Consider the following 27,349-nt stretch of genomic DNA (forward strand, 5'->3'; position numbering starts at 1 on the left):
CTGGATTTTATACATACATGTGAACATGCACACACTCACACTCACACACCCACGGGATGGTCTGAGATCTAGAAGGTGAGGTACTGAGCAACAGAAACATGATTGGAGGAGGGTAAGCTGAAAGGGGTGGAGAAGTGAGTGGCAGGCAAGAGTGAATATGCTGTGGTTTAAGGATTAGAGATCGTTAGATGCAAAACAAGAAGCTGGGGTTTGGGATAAACAAGGTTTTTTAACAGGTGTGAATTACAGAATGAGAGGAGTAATTTGGGGGGAGAAAACCATTAATGGAGGAGTTCTTTGTGGGGTGGGGGACTGATGAGCCAGGATGACAGGGGGCTTAGAGAGACAAAGGGAGGAGGTGTTAGCGTGGCCCGGGTGTGTGGTGGGCAGATCTGCACCCAAAGCTCCTGACACTCAGCAGATGCCCATACTGCACTGGGGGTGTAGGCAGGGAGGTGGGCCCAGTGTTTTGCCTCACTGTTTTTGGCTCACGTGAGTATGTACCTTCAAGGTATGTATCAGGCGCCCTGAGTTTATCTTCCTGCAGTCTCGTCTGCCAGTGGCATCTGCAGGATTGGGTTAGGGCAAGAGTGGGTTGATGTACGGATATAATTTCCCGTTCATAAATAATTACCTTCCCGTTCTTATTTTTAAAATGTTCTAATACTGTGTTGTTTGTTTTTAATCAGTCTTGGAGGAGGAACTTTTTTTGGTCTCTGCTGTCTTCTCACCGGCTGCAGCACTTTTGAAGAGGCTCTGGAAATGGCATCTCGTGGAGATAGCACCAAAGTGGATAAACTAGTTCGAGACATTTATGGAGGGGACTATGAGAGGTTTGGACTGCCGGGCTGGGCTGTGGCATCCAGGTAAGGGGGCGTGTGTGTTCTGAGAAAGACAGGAATAAGATATTAAATATTGGATGTATCTTTTTCCTTTTAAACGGTTTTATCCAGCTATAATTTACATACTGTAATATCACCTGTTTAAAGTGTAAATTTTAGTGGTTTCAAGTATATTTACAGAATTTTGCAGTCATCACCATAGTCTAATTTCAGTACCTTTTCATCATCCCAGAAAGAAACCTTCTGTCCATTAGCTGTCACTTCCCATTTCCTCTACCTCAGTCCTTGGTAAACACTCATATGTTTTCTGTCTGTAGATTTGCTTGTTCTGGACACTTCATATAAATGGTGTCCTATTATGAGATTTTTGTGACTGGCTTCTTTTCACTTAGCATGTTTTCAGGGTTCATCCATGTGGTAGCATGAATCAGTAGTTTGAATTTCCATGTGAATTAAAAAAAATTTTAATGTTTTTATTTAGAGAAAGAGAGAGCATGAGCAGGGGAGGGGCAGAGAGAGAGAGAGAGAGGGAGACACAGAATCCGAAGCAGGCTCTAGGCTCTGAGTTGTCAGCACAGAGCCGGATGTGGGGCTTGAACTTGTGAACTGCAAGATCATGACGTGAGCTGAAGTTGGATGCTCAACCAACTAAGCCACCCAGGAGCCTCTCCATGTGAATTTTACCATCACCTTGTCAGTGGCTGCAAAAAAGGCATTTAGGATTTTGATAGGGATCCTGTTGAATTTGTAGGTCATGTTGGAGGGTATTGCCATCTTAACATTATCAAGTCTTCTGATCCAAGATAAAATGTCTTTCCATTTATTTAGAATTTTGCTTTCTTTTTTTTTTCTTTTTAATGTTTATTTTATTTTGAGGGGAGGGGCAGAGAGAGGGGGAGAGAGAATCCCACTGTGAGTGCAGAGCCAGATGCAAGGCTTGATCTCACAAACTGTGAGATCATGACCTGAGCTGAAATCAAGAGTTAGATGCCTAACTGACTGAGCCACCCAGGCGTCCCCTAGAGTTTTGCTTTCTTTCGCCAAAGTTATATTTCTAGTTTTCAGTGTACGGTTGTTACATTTCTTTTGTTAAATACATTTCGAAGCATTTTATTCTCTTTGATGCCATGGTAAATGGAATTCTATAAAAATTTTATTTTCAGCTATTTAGAAACATTTGTTTTTTTGTATTGGGACACATTAAAATTTTTTTTTAATGTTTATTGTATTTTAAGAGAGAGTGAGAGCGTGAGTGGGGGAGGGGCAGAGAGAGAAGGAGACACAGGATCCGAAGCAGGCTCCAGGCTCTGAGCTGTCAGCATAGAGCCCAATGTGGGGCTTGAACTCACGAACCGCACTTAACCGACTGAGCCACTCAGGCGCCCACACGTGATTTTTTAAAATGATAGTAAAGGACCACATATATATGTGCTTATGTGTTAATTTCAGGGACTTTGTAAATGCTGCACGTTTTATGTTTGAGTTTGCAGCTTTTGTGCACTGTTAATCACTTCCTTTTCTGTTGGGTTTGTGTTTTGATCGGTTATTAATGTAGCAGTGCTGCTCTACAAGTACTTTGAAGTACTTGGCCTTCTAGGGAAATCTGACACTCTTCCATAGTTGACTCTGGGACGCCACTTTGGTTTACTCTGATAAAGCAGTTTCCGAGCTGCGAACGTGACCATTCAGCTGATCGGTATGGCTGCGCAGCTGGGACTGAATTGCCAATAGAGGTGTCTCCCTGGAGCTGTCCTCTGGCTGCGGAAGGCACAGTGGCACCTTAGAGTGGATCTGATGAGGTCCTAACTGGACGTACAAAGATCTGTTATCAGTGCTAGATGTCACTGGGAGCTGTGGGGAAAGGCATTTACTTATTCAGAATGCTTGAGCGGTTTCTTCCAAGTTGCATTTCTCTTTGAACAGATGCTCTGTTATTTTGTAATAAATGGTTTGAAGATTTGAACAATGTCGCCCTAAAAGTCACATTTATCTTAGTAGAGTAACATTCAAGTTCGTTGGGCTGTGTTGCCTTTTGGTTCAGTGGCCGCATGTTTTTTTTCTTCCTTCACAGCTTTGGAAACATGATAAGCAAGGAGAAGCGAGAGGCTGTCAGTAAAGAGGACCTCGCCAGAGCAACGTTGATCACCATCACCAACAACATTGGCTCAATAGCAAGAATGTGTGCCCTTAATGAAGTAAGGGGACCTGGATTTCTTTAGATGCTCTGAGGAGAATACAGAACTTACTAAGTGGGCCTCAGCCCTGTGTACAACGTCTGTCTTGTCCGCACAGTACCTGAGTATAGTTGTATGGGGTGGAGTTTCATTGGCCATGTTAAAGCTCTTCAAGTGTAGACTGCTCTTAACTGATGTTTTTTCCTCAGTGAAGATAAATATTGCCACTATGTAAAAGTAAAATCACGTCTTTTGAGGGGAAAGTAGGAAGGTAGGAAGGCAGTGAGAAGTCTGGGTGATGGGGGCAGCGGGGGGGTTGTAGGCGGGGTGGACAGCAGCCCCATCAAGCCCGGAGTCCCCGGGAAGGCATCCGGAGGAGTCGCCGAGGCCGGGAGAAGAGAGCGGGCAGCCGAGGAGCACCCGCCCCATGCACCGCCACGAGCTGTCTTTGTGCTTTCAGCTTCTTTACAGTGCTGCCTTGTAGCATTCGGGTCAAGCAGCATTGTACAGGGCTATGAAAGAACCGAGAGCGGCCTTCCCCGGGGTCCCGATGCTGCGGCTCCGCCACTTGTCCCTGCTCACGCGGTTTTGCTTACATTTACTCTGCTCAGTGGATCGTGTAGGCATGCGGCTTAAAAAAGAAACTTCAAAAGGCACAAAAGGGGATTGTCTCATTTTTAATTAAAAAGCTACTGTATCAGCATCAAGTAATTAAAAACATTCTTCATTTGAATATGTTAGTTACTGTTTTCTTTATCGCTTGTTCCTTTTCCTGTGCTTTTATAAGATATATTAGTTGGTGTCGGTGTACGTGCCAATTGACATTTTTTACTCAAGTATTTAAAATTACACAGCTGTGTTCTTGGTTTGTTTCTGTGTCATAAGTCACTCCCGTAGAGCTGGGTGTGGGTTGCTCGCCAGCGATCGTTCTGCAGTAAGGCATTTTTAAGCGTGAAGCTTTTCTTTTGAATTTTACTCTTTTTTTTAAAAAAAAATGTTTATTTTTGAGACAGAGACAGAGCATGAACGGGGGAGGGTCAGAGAGAGAGGGAGACATAGAATCTGAAGCAGGCTCCAGGCTCCGAGCTGTCAGCACGGAGCCCGACGTGGGGCTCGAACTAATGGACCGTGAGATCATGACCTGAGCCAAAGTCCGACGCTCGACTGACTGTGCCACCCAGGTGCCCTGGTTGAATTTTACTCTTGATGAGGGACTTACTCAGGAGCGAGGTCTCTCATGTAGAGAATATGACTGTGCTTATGCGTTTTGGTAGGAATTGCCAAGATGCTTTGCACCAGGGCCGCATTAACTTAGATCTGTTTAGGCAGTGAACGAATGGGTTGGTGTTACCACAACTTTACTCACGCTGGGGTAGAATTCCAGTTAGTTGTTCTGCTGCTAGCTTTTAGTAGGTTTAAAATATTACTCTCTTGGATTACTGGTGAGGTTGAATTTTTGCCCCTTATATTTCTTGTATAATTTGCTTATTTGTGTCGCTTTCTTTTGTTTGAATTGGGGGTCTTACTTTTTTTTCTTTCCTTTTTTTTTTTTTTTTTTTTTTTTTACTTTTCTGTATAAAACTTTTACCAGAAGTTATTGTTTGTCATACTTAATACAAATGTTTTTCCTAATTTGTATTCTCTTGTGACATTTTCTGGCATGGCTTGAGGTGGGTCCAGAGTTGTCTGGGTTCAAATTTAAGTAGCCTTGGACCAACTAGATTAAGTGTAAATACTTTTTAAATTTTTTGCTCAGCAGTCAAGTTGCTGCTAAAAACTATGCACGTGGTGCTCTGTTTGGGGTAGCTTTTACGAGAGAACAGAAATTAAGATGAAAACTAATTACCTTTTTTTAATGTGCTCAGAACATTAACCAGGTGGTATTTGTTGGAAATTTCTTGAGAATTAATACGATCGCCATGCGACTTTTGGCATATGCTTTGGATTATTGGTCCAAGGGGCAGTTGAAAGCACTTTTTTCGGAACACGAGGTAAGCGGACTTACTTCTCGCGATGTGTTACGAGTGTAAAGGGCATGCAGTTCCCACCGCTTGGAACTCGAAGTAGATGTGAAATGGACTGCACTGCAGTTCTTACTTAATTTTTTGTAGACGTATGATACAGGGTTTAACTTTGTAATGTTCAAAAGCAATTTCTTACCTGATTTAATGCAAGGGAAATTTTTGGTTAACTGTGAATGTCAGAAATTTTTTTTAAGATTTAAAAAAAATTTATTTCTTTATTTTGAGAGAGAGAGCACGAGCACACACAAGTCGGGAAGGGACAGAGACGGGGAGAGGGAATCCCAAACCGGCTCTGTGCTGATAGCACAGAGGGGCTCAGTCTCATGAACTGTGGGATCATGACCTGAGCTGAAATCAAGAGTAGGACACTTAACCAACTGAGCTACCCAGGCACCCCTGAACGTTAGCAATTCTAAAGAAAAAAAACCTTGATAAACATTCACCTATATTTCTAGTGTTACTTTTTTCCAAACCATCCATTATGTTTTTCCCATTACATTTTGTAAATGCACTTACTCGGGGTTCTGCTTTTTTCATTTTGATGTTGGCTTTTGTGTTATTGATACAGTTCATGTGCCACTCATATAATAAGATGTGTGTTCTGAAAACAAACAGAGAAATACGTTCCAAGATTAGAACCACATAAGAACTTCATACCTAGACAGGCTAGAAATGACAGAATGGAAGAAAATCATTGAATTGCTCCACCTGAAATTCTGTATGGGAAAGTGCCTTTCTATTTTTCCAGTTTGGGGAAAAAAATAGGACCATAGCTATGGAGGGGAACCTCTCTTCTGTCCCCTTGCTTGTGGGGCATTTGAACTATTTATTTCCAGTGTTGCTGGATCTTAGTGCTATCACAAACATTTTTCAGAATTGTTTGTGTATATTTACTTAACAGTATTTATAGGAATCGGCAGAATAAGATTTGAAGTGCTACAGGGATTGCCTTTTCCTTTAAAGTTGCTCTGAGTTTTTCCTGTTTAAGTGCCCTTATTAAGTTCATTGTTAAAATTCAAGGTGCACAGATTCCCCTTATCAAAGCTTAAAGGTTAGTCATCTAATTGTTTAACTTTATTTTATTAAAAAAAATTTAATTGAATGAATTTGACGTGTAACATTGTGTAAGTTTAAGGTTTACAGCTGGTCACTTTGATACATTTATGTGCTGGGAGGTGGTTGCTGGTGCGGCCACCTGGCCTGATGTGATGGTGCTGCATTATTACTGGCTTTGCTTGTCCTGCTGTGCATGAGATCTGTCTGGCTTATTTACTGCCCGTCAATTTGTACACTTAAACATTTTTTGCTTTTAATGTTATTAATAAATCGGTACCAAATTATCTTTCAGTTTCTTACATCTTTTATATATATCTTGCTTTTTGTGATTTTTGACCTGTTCTATTTTGCTTTATGTTAGAATAAAAAGAAACTCTCTTTAATGTTACATTGCAGTAGAACTTTCCTCCTGCTCCATTTCTACCTCTTGAAACTTTCCTAGGCGGAACGTGGAGATTCGTTTCTTAGGTTAACTTTTCTTTTTTTTAATCTTCACACCGTAACAGTTATAATTTGAACACTTTGTGGAGTCTTTGTTTTACGTTTTGTCATTCTTACTGCCTGCTGACTTCATGTTCCTCTCTGGTTATGCTTGCTGGCCGCGCTGTCTCTTTTCCAGTTGCATCTAGGCTTCTGACTCCAGTGTTGATCGCCGCACTTGTGGAACTTTGATATGTTAGGCTCTGACATATGAAGGCTCTTCCCGTGTGAAGTCGGGAAGTGAAAGTTTTGTATAGATTCCTCTCTGCCCTCTGTCTGCCTTTGCTGTTCCCATCTTAGCATTTTGTAGCTTGTAACGACTTACACCTTCTGCTCGGTGGTGGGTCTTGGGTCTTCAGTGGAGCGCATTACATTGGTTAACTTCATCTCTTCTTTTGTTGCAAAATAAAAGATCCAGAAGGCCACGGGAAACAGAGTGTGTAGCCAGCTACTAAAACGAGTGCCCGCCGGTGAGCCCACCTGAGCCCACCCTCCGCCAGCTGGTGCACTTGTGGGCGTCCTCTCAGGATGCTCATCGTGTGGCTGGCTGTTTTTAAAACCAAGAAACAGAGTGAGAGGAGAGGCTTCAGCTTCTCTCTTGTGTGGCCACGTTTCTTGGAGAAGCTTTCCTTGGAAAACGGAGTGGACTTCAGTTATTTATGATATTTAGAGACCGTTAGCACGTTCTTTGCAATCCGTCAGCATGTCTTTCAGGATCTTCCTGCTTTCCTTTTTCAGTCGTTTTTGTCTTTCTTAAAGGACTTTGCTAACTGCCCGGCTAGCTCAGTCAGTAGAGCATGAGACTCTTAAAGGACTTTGCTGTGGCATCTTGTCCCTTGGAGACCTTGACGGATCCTGTATCCTGGTAGGACTGTTCTCTGAGGCCCACAGGCACTGTCTTTTTACCAGTGTGTATTTTGTCTCATTTTTCTGTTACAGTCCTTTTCTTTTTCTTGTCTGTTTTTGGGTTTTCATGTCTTGGTTCTTGGTTGTATTTGACCTTGGCTACTTACTTCTGGAGATGGGCTTGCATTGTCCTCCTTCAGCTGCTGCTTCTCGCTCTCATGCCTCTGCTCTCTCTCCAGGCTCTTCTGTTGCTCTTTCACATGGTGCTTTTCTGTCTGTGTCCCCCCTCTTCATGTCCCATTAGGGCACGGTTGTCCACTCCTGCTGCCCGCCTCTGCCAGTGCTGCCCCAACCACTGCCTTGCTCCAAATGCAGACATCCAGTTACTTCCTGGGTGCGGCTGCTTGGCTGCCTGGGGTACTCCGGCCTTGCACGTGCTGTATGGAAGCTGTTCTTGCTCGCCACATCTCTTGCTCCTATACCCTCGTGGCTGTCACCAGATGTATGGGGGACACCTAAGCCTCCCTGCTGCCCTCTTCCCCTTCTTCAGGCAGGTCTTGAGTCCGTCCCAATCTCTTCTTGCTCTCCTTCCCATCCCCAGCCCAGTCCGGCCCTCCCCCTCCGTGACCTGCCCCTGCCGCCCCCACCCCCCCAGCTCTTCCTGCCCCATCAATCTTCAGGTCCCGTCTTCCCTTCATTTCTTAGTTGTCTGGAAATGCTCCGGGCCTCTGCTGTTTCTCACGTCCTCCTTCTGCAGGAGGCAGCCCAGGTGTGGGCTCTTTCCAGAGGGAACTGAGCTGCCATGGGCCTCATAGCTCCTGCAGCCCTCACCATGGGTTTTGGTCTCACATGCTGGCATGCCTGGGTGTTTTATACATCCAGCCCTCCTCCTCAGCCTGGGAGCTCCTTGGAGCTCAGCAAAATAGGTGCTCAGTATTGGGAATTAAGGGCACTGTTGGCTTTAACACTAGTAATCATATTTATGGTAATTTAAATAAGTCTAAGGAAAATTGCTCTCATTTGTGGTGTACTTTTTTTTCAGGGTTATTTTGGAGCCGTTGGAGCACTCCTTGAGCTGTTGAAGATCCCCTGATCACCTGGGGAGGGTTCCTGGAACATTGCACAATGGGATCTGTGAACTTTTGTTTTTTAAGAGACTTACTCAATTTTATGATGGTGTACTACCCAAATCAAAGCAAGGAAGGATGAGTGTATTTTTCTAAGTCATCAAGATAAATCCTTAAAAATTTAGTCGAAACTAGTAACCATTAAGGAAAGATACATATAAAAAAAAGTGGACATGTCCACGGCAGTGAGGATTTGCTGTAGTTAAGTTGCTCTTCAGTATGGTTTTGTTAAACCTGCCATGTGTTTTTGAAATTCCCCGTGTCACTTACTGGGAGCCACTTCAGGGGAGAGCTGTTCAGTGTTCAGCTGGCTGGTTTTGTGTCCTGTTGAACTTGCTGAATGTAAGGCAAGTACTATATGTTGTAATCTCATCACAATGTAGTCAGTATAGCCTTGGAGATCATTATCTGTGAATTAACTCTGGTGTTCATTTAGCCTCTGTGTGAACATATTGAAAAACATGTTTTATTTAAGGTTCTGCAAGTAATTCTGTACTTGTAGTCTTGGCAATTGAGCAACTTTGGGGAAGGGCAGTTCCAGGTTACTCTACACTGCAGATCCTGGGAAGGTGTGTCTGGAAAGATGGGACTTAGTCCACCCTGGGAAGAATGCCCTTGGGGGGGCGGGGGGTGGGTGGGAGGTAGGGAGTTAAGCGGAGTTAAGCTAGTAGAAAAAGTGCACCTGGAAGACTAAAACCAGACTTCTCGAATCGACATTTTCAGGGAATCGGGGAGAATCTGATTGTTTCCGGCTGGTAGAAAGTGAGGAATTGAAGTCCATTGATTGACTCCTAGGGGCAGGGTAGGGAACTTTTGCCTTCCTCTCCCACTCAAGGTTTTTACTTGCCGGAAGCTGGCAAGGCTGGCTCTGAGCTTGGGGTAGGACTGAGCATGAGGGCTGCATGTGCGAGGCTCAAAAGGCAGCTTGAGGAGTCTTGGTAAATAGAGATTTTAAGATGGAGTCTCGGTAGACATTGACTTAGAGCATTTTCTTTCTGCTGTGCAGAATAATTTAAAAAACCCTTCCCCTTGGAGACAGAATATTGTTTTGAGTCTTATCTTGTGTATTTTTGTGCCTGCATTGCTGTTGGAGGCCATGAAAGGTCTGTATAAAGCAGCCTTTGAACTAGAAGGTAACCTCAAGGCTCTGCAGCCTCCTTGCGCCTGGCAGGGACCTAGGTTGGAAGAGTGCAGGGCTGGGTCACCAAGGGAGGAGGGTCGGTCGGATCCCTTGGCACCCTTTTGTGTTGGCCGCGTGGGGGCAGCAGAGGCACGTGCCAGCTCTGGGACCAACGGCAGTTGCTTGCAGGGCAGGGAGTGGCCATTTCTCAAGGGCGCCTCTCAATGCAGCTGGGCACCAGCGGGTTGTGGGTACTGTCAGCCTGGTGCAGGCCAGCAGAACTGGAGGAAAGCTGTGGGAATGAGACTTGTGGCTCCCGGGAGCCAGTCAGCCTCTCTTCTGCTGCTGCTGGCCCTTGCGGGCCTCAGCCCGAGTCCCCTCTAATCTCGTCTGCGCTTGGTGGCCCCACCTTCCCTACAGCCATCAAAGACTATGTCCCTACCCACCTGCTGATACGCAGTTGTGCCCCTGGGAGCCCCTGTGCCCCAGACCCTCCTCCCCGCTTGCTCTTCTCCAGAGGAGGCGGGGGAGGGAGGGAGCCTGCTTCCCTGGTGGAAACCCAGGCGCCTGTGCTGGGGTCCCCTGCTCTCCCCACACGTACTGTGCTCATGAGGCTGTGACCAGTGCTTACATGGCTGGCCTCATACAACCTTTGTTCTCCCTGCAGTTTAATGGGAACAAACCTGCCTGAGGTCACACAGCTAGACCTGGGCAGAGCCCCCTCCTGCATAGCGTTCACCTTCTGTGTTCTGCATCCTTGCCACTTCCTGCTCTTGAAAGGTTGCCTCTGTGACTTCTCTGTACTTTGTGCCCAGCCCAAAGTGTCACTGCCTGGGAGGGTGCCTGATCAGTCACCAGTGGGTCGTTACTAAGTCTAACGGACATTTCACGTCCTCTTCTTCCGTTCTAACACAGCAGACCCCTCTTGCTTTTCCTTCTGCCTCCCAGGCCACCTCTGCCCGTGCCAGCCACTTCTCCTCTGAGGACAGATCTTGCCAGCCCCCTGGGCGCAATGCTGGACTTCCCTAAGCAGTCATCAGCCCTGGACATTGATTTCCAAGGTAGCGGCCCCTCACAGCCCTTGCCTCTGTAGCCCCCCGACAAGGACTGCCTTCCCCTCTTAGCACTGTGTGTCCCCAAAGGCCATCTCTGCACGGGAGCTGCTTACATTCTCTTCCGAGCCTGATCCCAGTTTACTGCCACTTTGCTACCTCTGGCTTGTGAGATGCATGAAAACTCCCACCCCTTGGCACCACTGCCAGCCCCTGGTGTAAGCTACTGCCGTCTCAGCAGCGTCCCTTCCAGTCTGCCCTCCGTGAGTTGGCGAGGGGCCCCCCCCCCTCCACTGGAGGCAGTATGTGCACGTGTGGGGTGGCCGTGGTTAGGACCCAGGTGGGAAAGGAAGGTGGCCTAAGCCAAGATTGGAGCAGTAGACGAAGGCTTAGAGGGCTGGGATGCGGTGACTGGATAGTGGGGAGGGAGTCCCAGTGAGGCACCCAGGCTTGTTGGGAAGGCTTGGTTTTGGATTGCCAGGTCTTGATACCGAAAAGGCAGCTGAATATTTGGGTTGGAGATTACAGACCTGCAAATGATGCCTATCTAGGTGGGAATTTAGTGAATATGAAGGTAGAGGGAGAATAACTAGATGGAAAGAGAAGGAAAAGGCTGCAGAGCATGGTCTGAGAAGGGGCTGAGGGAGAGGAGCTCTTCAGGCACCTGCATTCAGAGGAGGTTTAAGAAGTGGTCCAGATTTGTTGCAGGGTCACAGATGGCCTTGAGGGGGCCAGTTTCCCCCAAGCTGCGGAGCCAAAGCTGACCTGCAGGGCTTCTCGTGAGTGGCAGTGAGGAGAAACAGCAGTCACCACAGGGGGACTTTGGAGTCTAGGTGTGTTTTTTCCCTCCTGACAGAATAGTTGGTATTTCCAAGCCTGAGATGCAGCTAGAGAGGTGGGGGGCGGGGTGGGCTAGTTCCACCACCTCAACCCCCCTGGGCGCTAGCTCCCGAGTTTGTGAGACAGCTGGTGTGTCCCGTGGCATCTGCAGGGCTGAGGCCAGGCGGGCAGGTGGGGTCTTGGCCACCTCCTCCCTCGCTGTGGCCTGGTGCTCTGCTCCTCACCTCTGACCTGCTCCCCACCCCATGGGGGTGCAGGCCCGAAGCTCCTTCATCACAATCACATGTTGCTGGTGACCAGCTCATTTTGATCAGAGCCACTTACCTTGACTTTCCATTGCTACACAGGCTCAAGAGGGATGTAGGTGATCTCAGGCCCCTCTGAGTTGAAGGGTACATGCTCGGCACAAAGTATTTTCAAAACCTGCTTTTTATTTACATTTAAGTCAATTACATGCATGTTTTGTTTTTAAAACAGGAGTAATTAGCCAAAAATGCATTAAAATTTTAAAATAGCAATTAAATATACAAAAATATAGCTTACAAAAAACTGCGGATGTTTAAAAATATTCTGCTGCAGAATTCTTAGTGTACAAACACGTCTATGAAACCTGAGGCTCAGAGTTTCATAAACCTTTTTTTTTTTTTTTTTTTTTGAGGGAGTTATACAAGATCTAGTGAGTAAACCCCAGTGGGCTAAACTACAGGACTAAACTACTCCCCTCCTTCCTGGCAATGATGTCAAGAAACCCAGAGACGACAGTTATGAGGAACACTCTTGGAAGACCAGGCTCTCTCCAGGAGGAGCGTCCCTAACACCGGCCCCACCTACCCACCTGCTGTAGCATGGCCTGGGAGGGACAGTGTGCAGCTGGCCCTAGATGCAGGCACAGGGAGCTGAGAGGAGCTTCACCAAGTACAGACTGGTCCCTTGACCTTGGCGGGGACCACATTCTAGGTCCATGTCCCTGGAGCAGGGAGGGTGGTCTCCGTGACCTGAGAGCCACAGAAGTGAGCACTGGATTGGTAAGCAAGGGTGCAATGCTCGGTCTGAAAGTGGAACCAAACTATTAGCATTTTGCAAAGTTGGGCTCTAAAGCTGAACCGGACAAAGACAAACTTACTGAACAAGCCCCTCTATTTTTCTTGTGATATTCCCACTCAAGTGGAAGCACAGTCCGTGGCATGGGGGATCTTTCATTAATATTATCTACTAAAGAACCACTTCCAGTTAACAACTGCAGATTTCACCAGAATTTAGACATTGTGAATTTAGACACATTCATCTCTTTTACTTAAGAAACTCGTAATAGCTGATGTGAAAGACCTTCTAACCCAGGGCCAGATACTCAGGTGACAGAAGGGTGGCATTTCACATACAATCCAAGTTTCAGGTTAGGGGCCTAAATTGCACTTTTAATCCAAGGAAAGCGCTGGGCTGCTGCTCTGGGAGGCAGGAAGCCAGGGAGGGGGGTGAGAACCAATGTAGGAGTCCATGCCCCTCCCCCTAGGGCTGCCTGGAAGAAGCAGCTTTGTAAGACATTTTTTTCTTAAAAGATTTCTGTTGTCGAATGGAAAAAATTCTGTGGCAAGCATTTTCTTTTTAATGTGTGCATAAAGAGTGGGGAGGGAAAGGGAGCAGAGCCAGGACCTTGAAGACGGACACTGAAGTGTGTGTATCTATGGTTAGTCTTGAGGAGACTGTCCACCTACCTGCTTAGCGTCATCTGAGACATCTGTCCCCCAAACAGAAGGATGCCTCAGGCTTCGGTTGCTGCTGCTTATCAGACTCCTGCCTCAGAAACACAAGAACTCGCCTAAGAAATGACAGTTGTAGCCAGACGTCACCCCATCGGATGGGGTTGGATGGGGACCAGGGGGGTGTAAAGGCTGTTGGACCTGGACGAGAGGCCTGCATTGCTGTTCTCAGCAACACAGCAGAGCCTGCTGTTGGGTGTCCTGTCACAGACCAGACTGTCCTTGTGCAGTCTGGAAACTGGTGGTGCTCTCATATTATCTGAGTGTGTGGTAAGGGTCAGGGAGGGATTGCTATTTCTGCTTTGTATGGAAAACTAGAATTTTAGTATGCTGCAATCAATAAAAAATGCCTTATTCAAAAGGGAATGTGATTGCAAAGACATCCTCCAATTATGGGCTCACCTTGTACAGATATTCAGACTTCTGAGATGGCTCTTCCCCCATGAATAGGAATGCTCCTTGGATATACTGGTCTGGTATCACATGAGTAAAAGAGAAGAGTTATATATACATGTGTGTAATCCCTGTTTATGCACAAATGGTCACTGGAAGGATCTACATGGAACATAGTGGAACACAGCGGGTGTTCAAGGGGCAATAAGTTGGGCTCGCTAGGTCAGGGATGCAAGGAAGACTCGTGATTTGTGAATTCTATGAAGGGATTACCTATTCAAAAATTTATGGAATAGCTGCCAAGGAGCACCATGGGCAAAGACAGATGGAGGTGACTGGCAAGATCAGGAGAGGAAAAGGAAGGGACCCAGGTAAACGCAGGCCCTACCCCAAGGGAGCTCCTGTGTCTCAGGAGGCTCTTGCTGAGGTTTTGTTGCTACCTGAGCTACAGAGGAGCCCTATGTGACTGGCATGATCCTGCCTATAATTAGGAACTTCCACAACCCCAGGCCTGCTGCCCACCAGGCTTTGGACATGTATGGTCCTCATGAGAGCCAGCAAAGATGTCACTACAATTCTTAGAGGGCAGAGAAGGAAATCTGCTTCGGGAGGCTAACTTGCATAAAGACACACGGCTGGTGAATGGCAAGGGATGATTAAACTCACTCAGCACTTTTTCTGTCCAGATCCTCCCTGTGTTCATTTCATAATTCTCAGAAAGACTTTCAGAAAAACTACTACAGTTCAGACTAGCTTAGCAGAGCAAGACCAGGCCACAGAGGTGGCAGGCTTTGGAGTGGGGCTGTGGAAAGGTACAAATTAGTCCTCTAATGGGTCCAAGGGACTTGGCACTGGGGCAAAGGATCTTAATTTTGTCAAGATGTGTTAAGAACAGGCTATCTGGCAATGATGGAATGTTCCCTGTATTCCTCAGCTTAGACTTCCCCGTGGGCCATCTACTCGCATCTGGCCATTTCTGTCTAGTCCAGCTCCCTGCCTTGGTGGACACAGGCTACGAGGACCTCACCTGCCAGGGACAGGCCCAACCACATCACACTGTGGCAGAGAGAAGCGGCAGATGACAATGTCTTACGCCTACTTAATCAGGAATCAAGTCAGGCTGGTTTTGTTCCCTGTTTCTAAAGCCACCTGAATTCAGCTGTACTCCTAGCAACAACTAGATAATGATGCAGCCACCCATGGAGTTCAGTTGGGGCTGAGTTACATTCTTTTAACCCACAGCATACAAGTAACATCCGATCTTTGAGCTGCTTAGACACAGCAAGACAAAGTAAAAAAAAACAACAAAAAAACCAAAACCTGCTATGTCACCCCCCCAGTGGCCCAAGAGCAGACCAAAGGCCCCACGTGTCTACAGATTAACAAAAGATCACCAACAACTTCCTAACAAAAGATAGATGTGGCCAGGGTGGCCTCAGTGTAAGGTGTGAGCCTGTGCCAAGAGTATTAGGGGATCCTTAACTCATTCTTTAAAAAGTTCAGATGAAGATTTAACCTTGTCCACAGACAACTGTGTTTTAATCAGAATTGAAGATGTAAATTAAGCCCTGGCCATTGGCAATAATGACAGTGCAGCACAGAGTCCTGGAGGAGGACCCAGGTGTGGGGAGCAGGTGCATTCAGGTTGTCTTGCTAAGAGTGGCAGGAACTACTACTCTGGGTGACACTGGCTGAGCTGCAGTGGGACACCGAGCCAAGAAAGGAGATGGCGAGCAGAGTGAATATTCACCACTCCATATCCAGCCCCACCCTGGTGAAAGGGTGGCATTTAAAAGGCCCTCCGCATTCACAGGTGTGGAGGTCACGTTAGCGGCACCTCGTGGGGGTTGGTGCCCAATGGAGAGTGCACGGCATTCTGGCGCTTTCCTCCAATGGCTGGAACTATGCACCGACCATATCAACTTGCCCTTCCTGTGACAGGGAAATGAACTAATCTACCCACACATACAGGGACAGAAAAAAGCTGCAACTGATGAGTTATAATCTTGCCAAAGCTGTGAGCTGAAATCATTTGCAGTTTTTAGAGCATGCGAATTCCTCCCTTCAGGGGAAAAATTCTCTTTCCTGTTGGAACCTCGTAACAAGGTGAGATCTGTCCCAAGCCATCCCATGGGGAATGGTGGGTGTTGGCCACAACTGAGGCTAGTCTAGAAGCAGACCTACTTTTGACACTGGTCACTGGAAACATTTCACTGTAAACTGGGTGCTTTGCAGTATTCAACTCCATTGTGCTACCAACACAACGCAGAAATGGTGAAAGTAGGAGCGCATGAAAATCTCTTTTCAAGGATGCCCAACAGGCAAAGGCTTTCATATAAAAATACCCCACACTTCCTTGCCCTGTTGAAGCAGCCAGTTGGCATGACATGAATAGGTCACAAGGAGGAAACAGCCAATTCTGACCAACTGGATTTGTAATTTTCCAAACTGGATTTTGTCCAGCACTTTCCTAGGCTAATGGGAATTTTCCTCATCTGACCCCAGCCATCTGAGCCAAGGACAGGTTCTGTCTCCCATTCTAAGATGGTAGAGACGAATCCAGAAAAAAATCCCTGGAGACATGCCATGAACAGAGTAGTAAAGCTTCCTCCATTCTCTCTCCATACCATGCAGACCACATTTCCAATAAGAAACTGTCCTCACTCACACCTGGGGAATGGAGCAGAGGCAAAGCTCTTGACGAAGAGTCCACCCTATAACAGAAGGAGGTGGAAAGCAGTGCCGTGGAAAAGAACTTTCTATCTGACCCAAAGCCACTTCAGATGGCAAATTTATACAGTATTCATGAATCCGAATGGACTCTTCAGTCATTTCTAGAAAAGTTGGACAGAAAGAGCCAAAGAGCAGCATGCATTTCTCTCCTATAAAGACACTTTAACTTACTTATCGCAAGTCTGAATACTGAGGCACACACCAATGGGTGAACAGCGCTACGGGAGCTTCCTGAAACTATTTACAATTTCAAGTGGATCCCTCGCTTCAGAATTACAGAAAGATCTTATTTGGGATGCTTCAAATTGTTAAAAAGCCAATGACAGGCATTTTCTCTTAAGTAGAAACACAGGGCAGGAGAGGGAAGGAAACGGAAGGAGTGGAGAGAGGCAAGGGAGTCAGCATCCTCTCGTCTCAGCAGGGCCAGGAAGACTGGCCATTCTCAGGAAGAAGCTCCCCTTGGGAGCCATCTGAGAGGCTCACAGCAGCTCCTTACTGAGGCAGTGGGCTAAGACCAGCAGCTGCACTGGAACCCCACTGTATGGGGGTGGGCAGCACCCTGAGGCTCCCTGGGTCACACACGGACAGCACATCCCCTGCTGGGGCTCCAGATGGGCGGCCTGGCTGGGCTTCACTGGGGAGTTTGGGGGGGGCAGGCAAGAATAAGAGGAAATGACTTCTGACCAAGCCTTTCCAAGCGCATCTAATGTGTTTAGATGATTTGATAAGCAAGTGTCATGAACTTGAGGGAGAAGGAGTGGCGAGGGGGCACTGCTGCTCTGTGGTAACCAAAGCCCCTGGGTTCCAAGATGACCTTATCAAAGGAACATAATGTGAAAAGCCTTGTTGGCACTGCCTCACCAATCACTGGTAACCAGTCGGGCTTCAGCTGAGGTCACCGCTGGTTTTACTTGGCTCAGGGACTGCCAGGAGGGTCTGCTGCTGCAAAAGCATGCATGGTCTGCATAGAAGCTCATCTGTCCACAGGGTGGGGGGTGGGTGGGGGGGCATTAAACACCTGCCCTCAGTTCCCTTCTCTAACAATCCTATCTTCCCTTCTGCTTGATAAAGATTCACCTTGACATGGAGAAAAGTATCTGGGAGACAGAGTAATGGCGTCAGCAAGAGACCCTCATGAAATTTCTTGAACGTAACCGGAAGGCTTATCCATCATCCACTCCTCTTCTCTTGGCATGGGGTAGTGTCAGCGTGCTTTGGTTGTCACAAGACCCAGCAGTCTGGCTTCCCAGCGTAGCTGGCCCGAGTTCTTCATGAGGCAAAGGAAGTGGCAGCTGGTGCCCCAGGTAGAGCAGCCAATGCAGAGACCGCTTGTGTTCCTCCTGGCTCCATATGGATGTCGGATCCCACAGCAGTTTGGTCCTTGGGGGAGCTATACGATGTTCTCTGCCCCGGGCAGGGGCCCCTGCGGGGGTCCACGGTCCTGCTTACTGTGCAGCTGGGCCAGCTGCAGAACTGGCATGTTACACAGTGGACATACTTTACGAACCTCGAGCCACTTAATAAGGCACCTGCAGGATGAGACAACACAGGAGGAAGATGTCAGTCCCAGGCTTATGGTGCCCCCTGCCAGATGCCTCATGGGTTAAACACATCTGCCCCTCTAGCCAGGGGCTGGTGTGAACACTCAGATCCCAAGCAGCTCCACCAGCAGGTGGAGAATGCCTTTTACCCTCTGGAGAAATCAAAGCCTCTAATCTTCTAAAAGGTGATACGAATCAGCCACAGCATGCTATACCCTCGAATCATCCATGACTTCTTAAAGGATGAAGTACACTGAGGAGGGTGGTGGGAAGTAGGAGAAATAAAAGCTTTTAATAGAAATGAAAACAAAAAATTGTGAGAGAAGAGGGAATATTAGTATGTTGGCATAGGAGATGGCTTCACACTCCCACTTACATTCATACTTTATTTATTTTGATTTAAAATAACTGGTTTTAAGTTTTTAGGAATAGAAGCTCTCGTTGGAAAATTCCATTTAAAGCAGCTGTTCGTAGCCTCAGCTCTAAGGAGGTGTGGGCTTATTTGGCCCTCTGCCCAAAGTCCTGCCTGGCAGTCATGTTCCGCCACCCCGGTCCCTCCTGATGTCACGTATGTACACACACACACATGTGCACGCACGCACCTCACTCCATAGGGTGCGTTGAGCTTGCTGCATTGTAGACTAATGATGAAGCTGTCCGGCTTGTCTGGCACTGCTCTAAACCCACAAGTAAGTGGCTCAACGTGCCTCAAATTCAGGTCCCTTTAAATAATTCCACACCAGGGGCACCTGCGTGGCTCAGTCAGTTAAGCGTTCAACTTTGGCTCATGATCTCGCCACTGGGTGAGTTCGAGCCCCGCGTCGGGCTCTGTGCTGACAGCTCAGAGCCTGGAGCCTGCTTCGGATTCTGTGTCTCCCTCTCTCTCCCTCTGCCCCTCCCCCCTTGCTCGCTTGCTCTCTCTCAAAAACCAAACATTAAAAAAAATAATTCCATACCAATACTCACTTTCTGTGAAAGGCATGCTTACATGGACAAATGCCCAACTCATCTCGAGGCTTGAAGTCTTCTAGACACACTGCACAGAGCTGAAAGACAATTGCACACATGAAGCAGAGTGCTAAATACTCTCCCAGGCCCCAAAGTAAAGTGCAGGCCCCCCGAAGCCAGCCATTTGAAGGGACTTACAAGGTCCCACAACTCCTTAAGTGAAAGAAGCAGGCTTGAATGGGCGAGGTCTTCTGAAGAGTCTCCTGCTCTTCCTGTCACACATCTTCAAGATGGAGGGCAGACAGGAGAAGACAGAAAGCAAGAAGCAGCTTCCTTTACTTCAGTAGTCAGAAGAGTCTGACTTGGCTTATTCTCAGTAGACAGGCTAAACATAAAGCAGTTGTCCTGGGTGGGTGAGGGGCTGGCTTCGCCAGGGAATGCTCTGCCCGCTCAGCAGCACGGCCCCTGAGGGGAGTGCTCATGCCCCGGGCCAGGCCCTGGAGCCCTCCTTTGGTTTTCACAATGTAGACGCTATAAACTACATGGCACAGCCTGTGGTGACGTGCTTCTCACAGTCCCTGGGGTCCCTCACTTATGGGCTGCCTTGTCAACGTCTTTGTCATATATAAAGTTATTCAAGAGTCTCTAATAGTTAAACTTACGAAAATATACAGACGGGGCCAGGCTCACTCTCTGACAGGTGGCTAGGCTCCACTGCTTGGAAAGAGGCCTTCACTTCCAACCACTACTCCTTGGGCACACAGCAGCGTCCAGAGACATCAAGTATTGCATATACCCACTTCACAGGCAAGAAAACTGAGGCTTGGAGCCACCCTGGTGAGTGGCCGGACCTGGCTGAAGACCCAGGTCTGTTGCACTGATGTGCTGCTGTCCTACTTGTCTCCTGCCCAAAGGTTGAACTCCTCCCTGCTTGTTTCCCTGTCCATCTCCAGGGATCCTGATTCAACCGTCACCATTTCTTGTCCATCCAGCTGACACGGCCTCCCTGTTGCCTGTTTCTTAACCTATAATGTGTAGCCCAGTGTCTTCTTACGTTATGTGATAGGCCACGTGGCTCTTGGTGCCCTGTGGCCAGTGCTGTGAATCTCAGTTTTCCAACACCCTTCTCTGGGGAGCTCTCAGAAGCCTTGTACACAGCAGATAGGATCTTCACAGGAGGAGAATGGTAACTGTCTTATCAAGATTCAGCCTTACCATGGAGACAGCAGGAGAGCAGGGGAGGAGGAAGGACAGACAGCTGGCCTTGGCTCAGACACCCACTAGCTGTGGGGACCTCTGTCATCATGTGGCCTCTCAAGCTCTGTTCCTTCATCTGTAGAGTGGGGACACTACCTGCCCCACTGTCATCAGTTCAGACTGGGGACAGGGCTGAGGAGGCAGTAAGGCAGTCTACCAATACCAGTTGTTTTTATTTATGTTTAAATTTCATGACGGGAACACTATTTTTAAGCCCATTTTTGACTTCTGCAGGAAGGCTGAGAACGAGCTGTGTGGGTAAAGGTGAGAAAGTAGCAGTTCCAGCCTTGGGGGTGATTTTTTGGGCTTCTGCTTAAAAGAAGAAATGATGTTCCCATCTGGTAGGCATTCTGGGAAGGCCCAGCTTTCTTCCCAGCACAGGGAGGGAAACAGGGTCAGGACTGCTGGCTCTGCCCTGTGGAGATTCAGCACTGATCCTACCAAAGGGCAAGAAGTTGGACAAGCCACTCAATTTTAATTTGCTTATTTTTCTAGGATCCAAAATTAGATGTGTAGCCTTTTTAAAATGGAGTTACAATTAATGGTTATAATGTGCTATTATGTTGTTAAACAAATTCTAAAACCATAGTCACCTGTAAGGAAAAAAAGGTTAAATTCTGACATGTTAAGTGCCAAAGGTAACCAAAAGCAAGGGCAGTCATGAAGAGAAAAGCCTCCGATCTGACTTTTCAGAAGTTCCATGAAGGGCCAAACTAATTTTACAACTTTACAGGTCCTATTTTGCACTCTACAGTATTTCAACAACAAACTGCTTCTCCATTGTAACTTCCCATACCTTTTTAAAAATGGAGGTATATTTCACATAATATTCATCCCTTTAAAGTATACAATTCAGCATTTTTTAGTATACTCACAGAGTTGTGCAACCATCACCACTATCTAATTCCAGAACATTTCATTCCATGCTCCCAAAGCCCACACCCATAAACAGTCACTCCCCATTCCCCCTTCTCGCAGTCCCTGGCAATCACTTACAACTTTCTGTCTTGATGGATTTGTCTATTCCGGTCATTTCCAGAATGGAATGGAATCATGAAATGGTATCATACAATAAGTGGTCTTTTTTGTCTGCCTTCTTTCATTTAGCAAAATGCCTTCAAAGTTTATTCATGTTGTATCATGAATCAATATTTACTTTTATGGCTAAATAGTAGTATGGATATACTATATTTGTTTATCCATTCATTAGTTGATGGTTACTTGGATTGTTTCTACCTTTTAGCTATTATGAATAATGTTGCTCTACTCTAAACAAGTAACAGGAGTTTTCAATTCTCTGGGTATATATCTAGGAGTAATTGCTAGGTCATATGGTAATTCTGTATTTAACTTTTTGAGGAATTACTAAATTGTTTGTTTCCCGGAATGGCTACATCATTTCACATTCCCACCAGCAGTGTATGAGGGTTCCAATTTCTCCATATCATCAGGTAATTTTTATTGTCTTTTTGATTATAACTATCTTAGATGGTATGAAGCGGTAATCTCATTGTGGTTTTGATTTGCACTTTCCTAATGACTAATGATGTGCTTATCGGCCGGCCTGTTGTATATCTTCTTTGGAGAAATGTCTGTTCAAAATTCTTTGTCCACGTTTTTAGTTGGGTTATTTTTCTTTTTACGGGTTGTAGGAGTTCTTTATATATTCTAGATACAATTCCTTATCAGATAGCCAACTGATTTTGACAAAGGTGCAAAAAAGCATTTCAATGGCAGGACAACCTTTTCAACAAATGGTGCCGGAGCAATTGGACATCCATAGCTGGCTATCACCAAAAGCATGATATCACCCCTAAAGCATAAGCAATTGAAGGAAAAAAGTAAATAAAATGGACTTTATCAAATTAAAAAACTTTTGTTCTACAAAAGACCTTGTTAGGATAAAAAGGCTGATATAAAATATTTGCAGTTCTTTTTATTTTGTAGGCTTTTTATTGAATTGTAACAGTTATTTCTATGTTGTGGATACTACCTACTCTTATCAGATAGAAGATCTCCAAGTATTTTCTCCCTGTGGGTTACCTTTTTACTTTCTTGATAATAAGGGTTTTTAAATTTTGATGAAGTTCAATTTATCTTTTCTTTTGGTTGCTTGTGCTTTAGGTGTCATATCTAAGAAACCATTGTTTAACCCAAAGCCACGGAAATTTATATCTATGTTTATTTCTAAGAGTTTTGTAATTTTAGTTGTTACATCTGGGTCTTTGGTCCATTTTTAATTTTTATATATGGTGTGAAGCAGAGCCCTAACTTCATTATTTTATACAATTTGGTTATCCCAGCACCATTTGTTGAATCAACTGTTCTTTTCTTATTGAATTGTCTTGATGCACTTGTTGAAAATCAATTGACCATAATTGTATACATTTGTCTTTTTTTCTTAAAATAACTTTTTTGGGGGTGCCTGGGTGGCTCAGTCAGTTAAGCGTCCGACTTCGGCTCAGGTCATGATCTCATGGTTCATGAGTTCGAGCCCCGTGTCAGGCTCTCTGCTGACAGCTTGGAGCCTGGAGCCTGCTTCGGATTCTGTGTCTCCCTCTCTTTCTGCCCCTCTCCTGCTCTTTCTCTGTCTCTCTCAAATAAATAAATAAATAAATAAATAAATAAATAAATAACTTTTTTTTTTTTTTAAGTTTGAGAGAGAGAAAGAGTGTGTGTGAGTTGGGGAGGGGAGAGAGACAGGGAGAGAGAGAATCCCAAGCAGGCTCCATGCTGTCCAGCTCAGAGCCCCGATGTGGGGCTTGAACCCATAAAACCGTGAAATCATGAGCTAAGCTAAAACAAAAAGTTGGATGCTTAACCAGCTGAGCCACCTAGGTGCCCCATATAGGTTTGTTTCTGAACTCTCAATTCTATTCCAGTGATCTGCACATCTCTCCAACTGGTAGGATCACACTGTCTTCAAACTGAGGCTTTGTGTTAAGTTCTAAAATTGGGAGATGTGACTCCTCCAATTCTGTCCTTTTGCAAGATTGTTTTCAGCTATTCTGGGTCTCTTGCATTTTCATGTGCATTTTAGGATCTGCTTGTCAATTTTCACCAAAAAAAAAAAAAAAAAAAAAAAAAAGGCAGCTGTGATTTTGATCGGGATTGTGTCGATTCTGTAAATATTTGGGGGAATATTGCCATTTTATCAATAGTAGGTCTTCCAAACCACAAACATGGTAGATTTTTCCACTTACATAGGTCTTCTTTAATATCCTTCAATGGTATTTTGTACTTTTCAGTGTACAAGTCTGAGCTTTTGTTAAATTAATTCCTACCTGCTCTTTTTGATGTTGGTGTAAATGGAATAGTTTTCTTCATTTCACTTTTGGATTATTCATTGCCAGTGCATAGAAATACAGCTGGTTTTTGTATGTTGATCTTATTTGTTGCACTCATTTATTAGCTCTCATGATTTTTGGTGGATTCTGTAGGGTTTTCTGTTTTTATAAATTCATGTCATCTGAAAATAATAGTTTTCCTTTTTCCTTTCCAATCTGGATGCCTTTTATTACTTTTTCTTGCCTGACTGTTCTGGCTAGACCCTGCAGCACAATGCAGTACAACTGCAGTACAATGCTGAATAAAAATGCCAAGAGCAGACATCCTTGTCTTGTTCTGATCTTAGGGGAAAAAGCTTTCAGTTTTTTACCATTAAGTATGATGTTAGCTCTGTGTTTTCCATAGATCAAGTTGAGGAAGTTCCCTTCTATTCCTAGTTTGATGAGTGTTTTTATCATGAAAGAATTTTCAATTTTGTTAAGGGCTTTCTCTGCATCTACTGAAGTGACCAGGTGTGTTTTTTTTTTTTTTTCTCCCTTTATTCTGTTAATAGGGTGTATTACATTGATGGATTTTTCTTTGTTAAATCAACCTTGTATTCCTTGGGATAAATTCCATTTGATTATGGCATATAATTCTTTTTACATGGTGGTGGATTTAGTTTGCTAGTATTTTGTTGAGGATTTTTTCTCCTATGTTCATAAGAGATACTGGTTTGGAGTTCTCTCTCTCTCTCTCTCTCTCTCTCTTTTTTTTCGTGTGTGACGTCTTTGTCTGGTCTTTACATTAGGGCCTGATAGAAGGAGACAGGAAGTGTTCCTCATCACTCTTCATTTTTTGAAGTCAAAGAATGGACTATGATAATGTTAGCACTGCCAGAAGCTGGGATAGGAAGACACATTTACTGACTGGTTAGTCTATAAATACTTGAGTTTGCTTGTTTTACATGTTAAAAGTCAGAAAAGTTCTTAACTGATGGCACCTGCAGAAAGCAGAAGGAAGCTGAGTCAAGTAGCTCCAAAGTAATTTTTTTGCAGGTTGGGGAACAGCAGAAGCTTCAAGTCTGTGGGGGCAATTGGGACAGCATGTGATGACTCCAGACTCAAACACCTAGGGCCACACTATTTTTGTTTTGTATCCAAAATGTGTTTATTGGGATGGTTTCCCACTCGTCTTGATTCAGGGTGCTTTTAGTGCTGCTTTTATCTGAAGGAGCATCCTTCTGTTAAGTCTTACTTTTCTTCGTGTAGGTTGGCAGAGGAGAGTGAAGTAGCTAACGCACAAAATTACTATTTGTGCATGGTTAAAGGTGGTGGTGATTTTACAGCAACCTGGGCATTTCACATTCATGAAGTAGGAACTGGGGCTCTGCACTAGATGCTTCTTCTTTCGTTTCCTCTTCTCTTCTGGAGAGGGAATGGAGGAGCTTCTGTGTGAGGGCATTTTCTGGTCGGGGGAGGTTATCACCATGGGAAAGGCTAGGGTCACACTCTTTCTCTATGCTCAGAAGCTGGATAATATACCCATTCTACTCAACTTTCTTAAATCTCGATTTCTACAGATGCAAAATAAGGAATAATACCTATCTTATGAGTTTTTAAAAATGTGAGTTCCCTTGCTCTTAAGATAATTATATGAAGTAACAGACATCTTGGTAATCTTGCCGCCTTGTACGCTGATTCCAGAGGCAGCATTTCTAGTTCAGAGGTGTCATTTAAGGTTGGAATCTTTGGGAACTATGAAAGCAACCTACAGATGGTTCTGCCATTCAGGAAAGGTCCAGCTTTCTGGTTCCAAATGAAGTACAGTGGACAGTCCCTTCCATGGCCCTCATATGTTCATATCCTTGGCCCACTGCTATACACGCCTCATTGATTTGTGACCTTCTCTCCTATGGGGCCAGTGTTCTCTAATGGAAGGGAGGGACTATACCCACTCAATCTCTAGGGTCCTACATACTTTCAGTTCTTTATACATGCTTTGGATTTTTGTTGTTGTTTGTTTTTAACTATTTTTGCAATTTTAACAAACCTTGGACAAACCTCAGTTGGGCTCCAAATATTTGTATATTTTTAAAAGTAAAATTCGAGAATGTGATATGTAAGAAGATGGATCAATAGTCCTAGAAAGACTGAATGGGTTTAAATCTCTTTCTATATAAGACAAGGATGTAGTAAAACTTGTACTGCCAGAGCCACCTCCTCACTGGAACAAAGGGAAGGGGATGAGCCTATGGGGAGGTGAGGAGAAGAAGGAAAAGATATTTTTTACTTTACATAGGGGGCAACTCAAATGGGTCCAACCTTTCTGTAGTCTCTTCTTATGGAAAGCAGGGCAGAGCAGGGCTACAGTGTGCCTGCCACATTACTCCTCTGCCTGACCTGAGAAAACCGATGGCTCTTTCTAGTCCTTGTGCAGCCAGGTTCCCAGCTGGTGCCGAGATGCAGAGGGAAGCAGGGTGTCCTTTCCCTTTTGTATGTACAGGCAATTCCTGATGGAAGGGGGGTTGGGCCTGAATTTATTCAAACTTGGAAGCTACATGGATGGCTCTACCACTGTATTGTGGATGTGGACTCAGGGTTCTACAAAACTATGTATATTCTGATTGACCCATATAAGCACAGCAGGTAGATGAGGCCTTCTCTGGTGGGGTGGCAGGACAGAAAGAGTGCAATGTGGGGGCACATGGGTGGTTCAGTCAGTTAAGCATCTGACTCTTGATTTCAGCTCCAGGTCATGATCTCATGGTCGTGAGGTCATGCCCCTCTTCAGGCCCCATGCTCGGTGTGGAGCCTGCTTAAGATTCTCCCTTTCTCTCTCTCTATCTCTCTCTGTTCTTCCCTCACTCATGCATGAGCTCTCTCCATCTCTCTCTTCCCCCAACCCCCCAAAAAATGCAATGCAAAAACAAAATCTGAATAATGGCCGAAAATCAGCCTTGGTTAAAGTCAAACCTACATATTTATGAAGCTGAGTAAACCACAAACAGGATAAATCCAAAGAAATCTATGCTCAGATATATCATAATTAAGTTATTGAAAACTAAGGACAAAAAAAAACTTTGAAAGCAGTTGGAGAAAAAAGACACTGATAGAGGATCAATGACTTGAATGACTGAATTTCTCATCGGTAATGGTGAAGGCCAGAAGAAGTGGCACATTTTATTTTTATTTATTTATTTTTTCAATATATGAAGTTTATTGTCAAACTGGTTTCCATACAACACCCAGTGCTCATCCCAAAAGGTGCCCTCCTCAATACCCATCACCCACCCTCCCCTCCCTCCCACCCCCCATCAACCCTCAGTTTGTTCTCAGTTTTTAAGAGTCTCTTATGCTTTGGCTCTCTTCCACTCTAACCTCTTTTTTTTTTTTTTCCTTCCCCTCCCCCATGGGTTTCTGTTAAGTTTCTCAGGATCCACATAAGAATGAAACCATATGGTATCTGTCTTTCTCTGTATGGCTTATTTCACTTAGCATAACACTCTCCAGTTCCATCCATGTTGCTACAAAGGGCCATATATGATTCTTTCTCATTGAGAGTGGCACATTTTAAAAGTGCTGAAAGAAAAGAAGTGTCAACCTAGAGTTCTATGCCCTTCCTTCAGGAATGAAAATGAAATAAAGACATTCTCAGATGAAGGCAAACTAGTAGAATTCAGAACCAGCAGATTTGCTCGAAAAGAAATGCTAGAGGAAGTTCATCAGATAGAAGGTAAATGACATTAAGAAGGAAACCTGATGGTAATGCAAGCTGGTGCAGCCACTCTGGAAAACAGTATGGAGGTTCCTCAAAAAATTAAAAATAGAACTACCCTATGACCCAGCAATTGCACTATTAGGCGTTTATCCACAGGATACAGGTATGCTGT

General features: G+C 45.2%; 2 protein-coding genes across 5 annotated transcripts in view; one reads left to right on the plus strand and one right to left on the minus strand.

The window, feature by feature from the left end:
• The first annotated feature begins 741 nt into the window (after positions 1-741).
• On the plus strand, positions 742-10,100 carry LOC115510298 (pantothenate kinase 2, mitochondrial). Its single transcript, XM_030310006.1, has 4 exons — positions 742-866; positions 2,914-3,037; positions 4,882-5,007; positions 8,465-10,100. Exons 1-4 carry the CDS (start codon positions 763-765, stop codon positions 8,513-8,515), a joined length of 405 nt encoding a protein of 134 aa, XP_030165866.1. The 5' UTR covers positions 742-762; the 3' UTR covers positions 8,516-10,100.
• A 2,095-nt stretch (positions 10,101-12,195) lies between these two features.
• RNF24 (ring finger protein 24) overlaps positions 12,196-27,349 on the minus strand; it is an 80,415-nt gene continuing 65,261 nt past the window's right edge. For all 4 annotated transcript variants that reach the window (XM_030310008.1, XM_030310010.1, XM_030310009.1 and 1 more), the window contains 2 exons: positions 18,952-19,031; positions 12,196-17,973 (listed from right to left, as the gene is read on the minus strand). In XM_030310008.1, coding sequence (XP_030165868.1) covers positions 17,835-17,973; positions 18,952-19,031 — 219 coding nt within the window. In that variant the 3' untranslated portion in view covers positions 12,196-17,834. The remainder of the gene's footprint in view (positions 17,974-18,951; positions 19,032-27,349) is intronic.

This window comes from Lynx canadensis, chromosome A3 (assembly GCF_007474595.2).
Source record: "Lynx canadensis isolate LIC74 chromosome A3, mLynCan4.pri.v2, whole genome shotgun sequence".
Lineage (NCBI taxonomy): Eukaryota > Metazoa > Chordata > Mammalia > Carnivora > Felidae > Lynx > Lynx canadensis.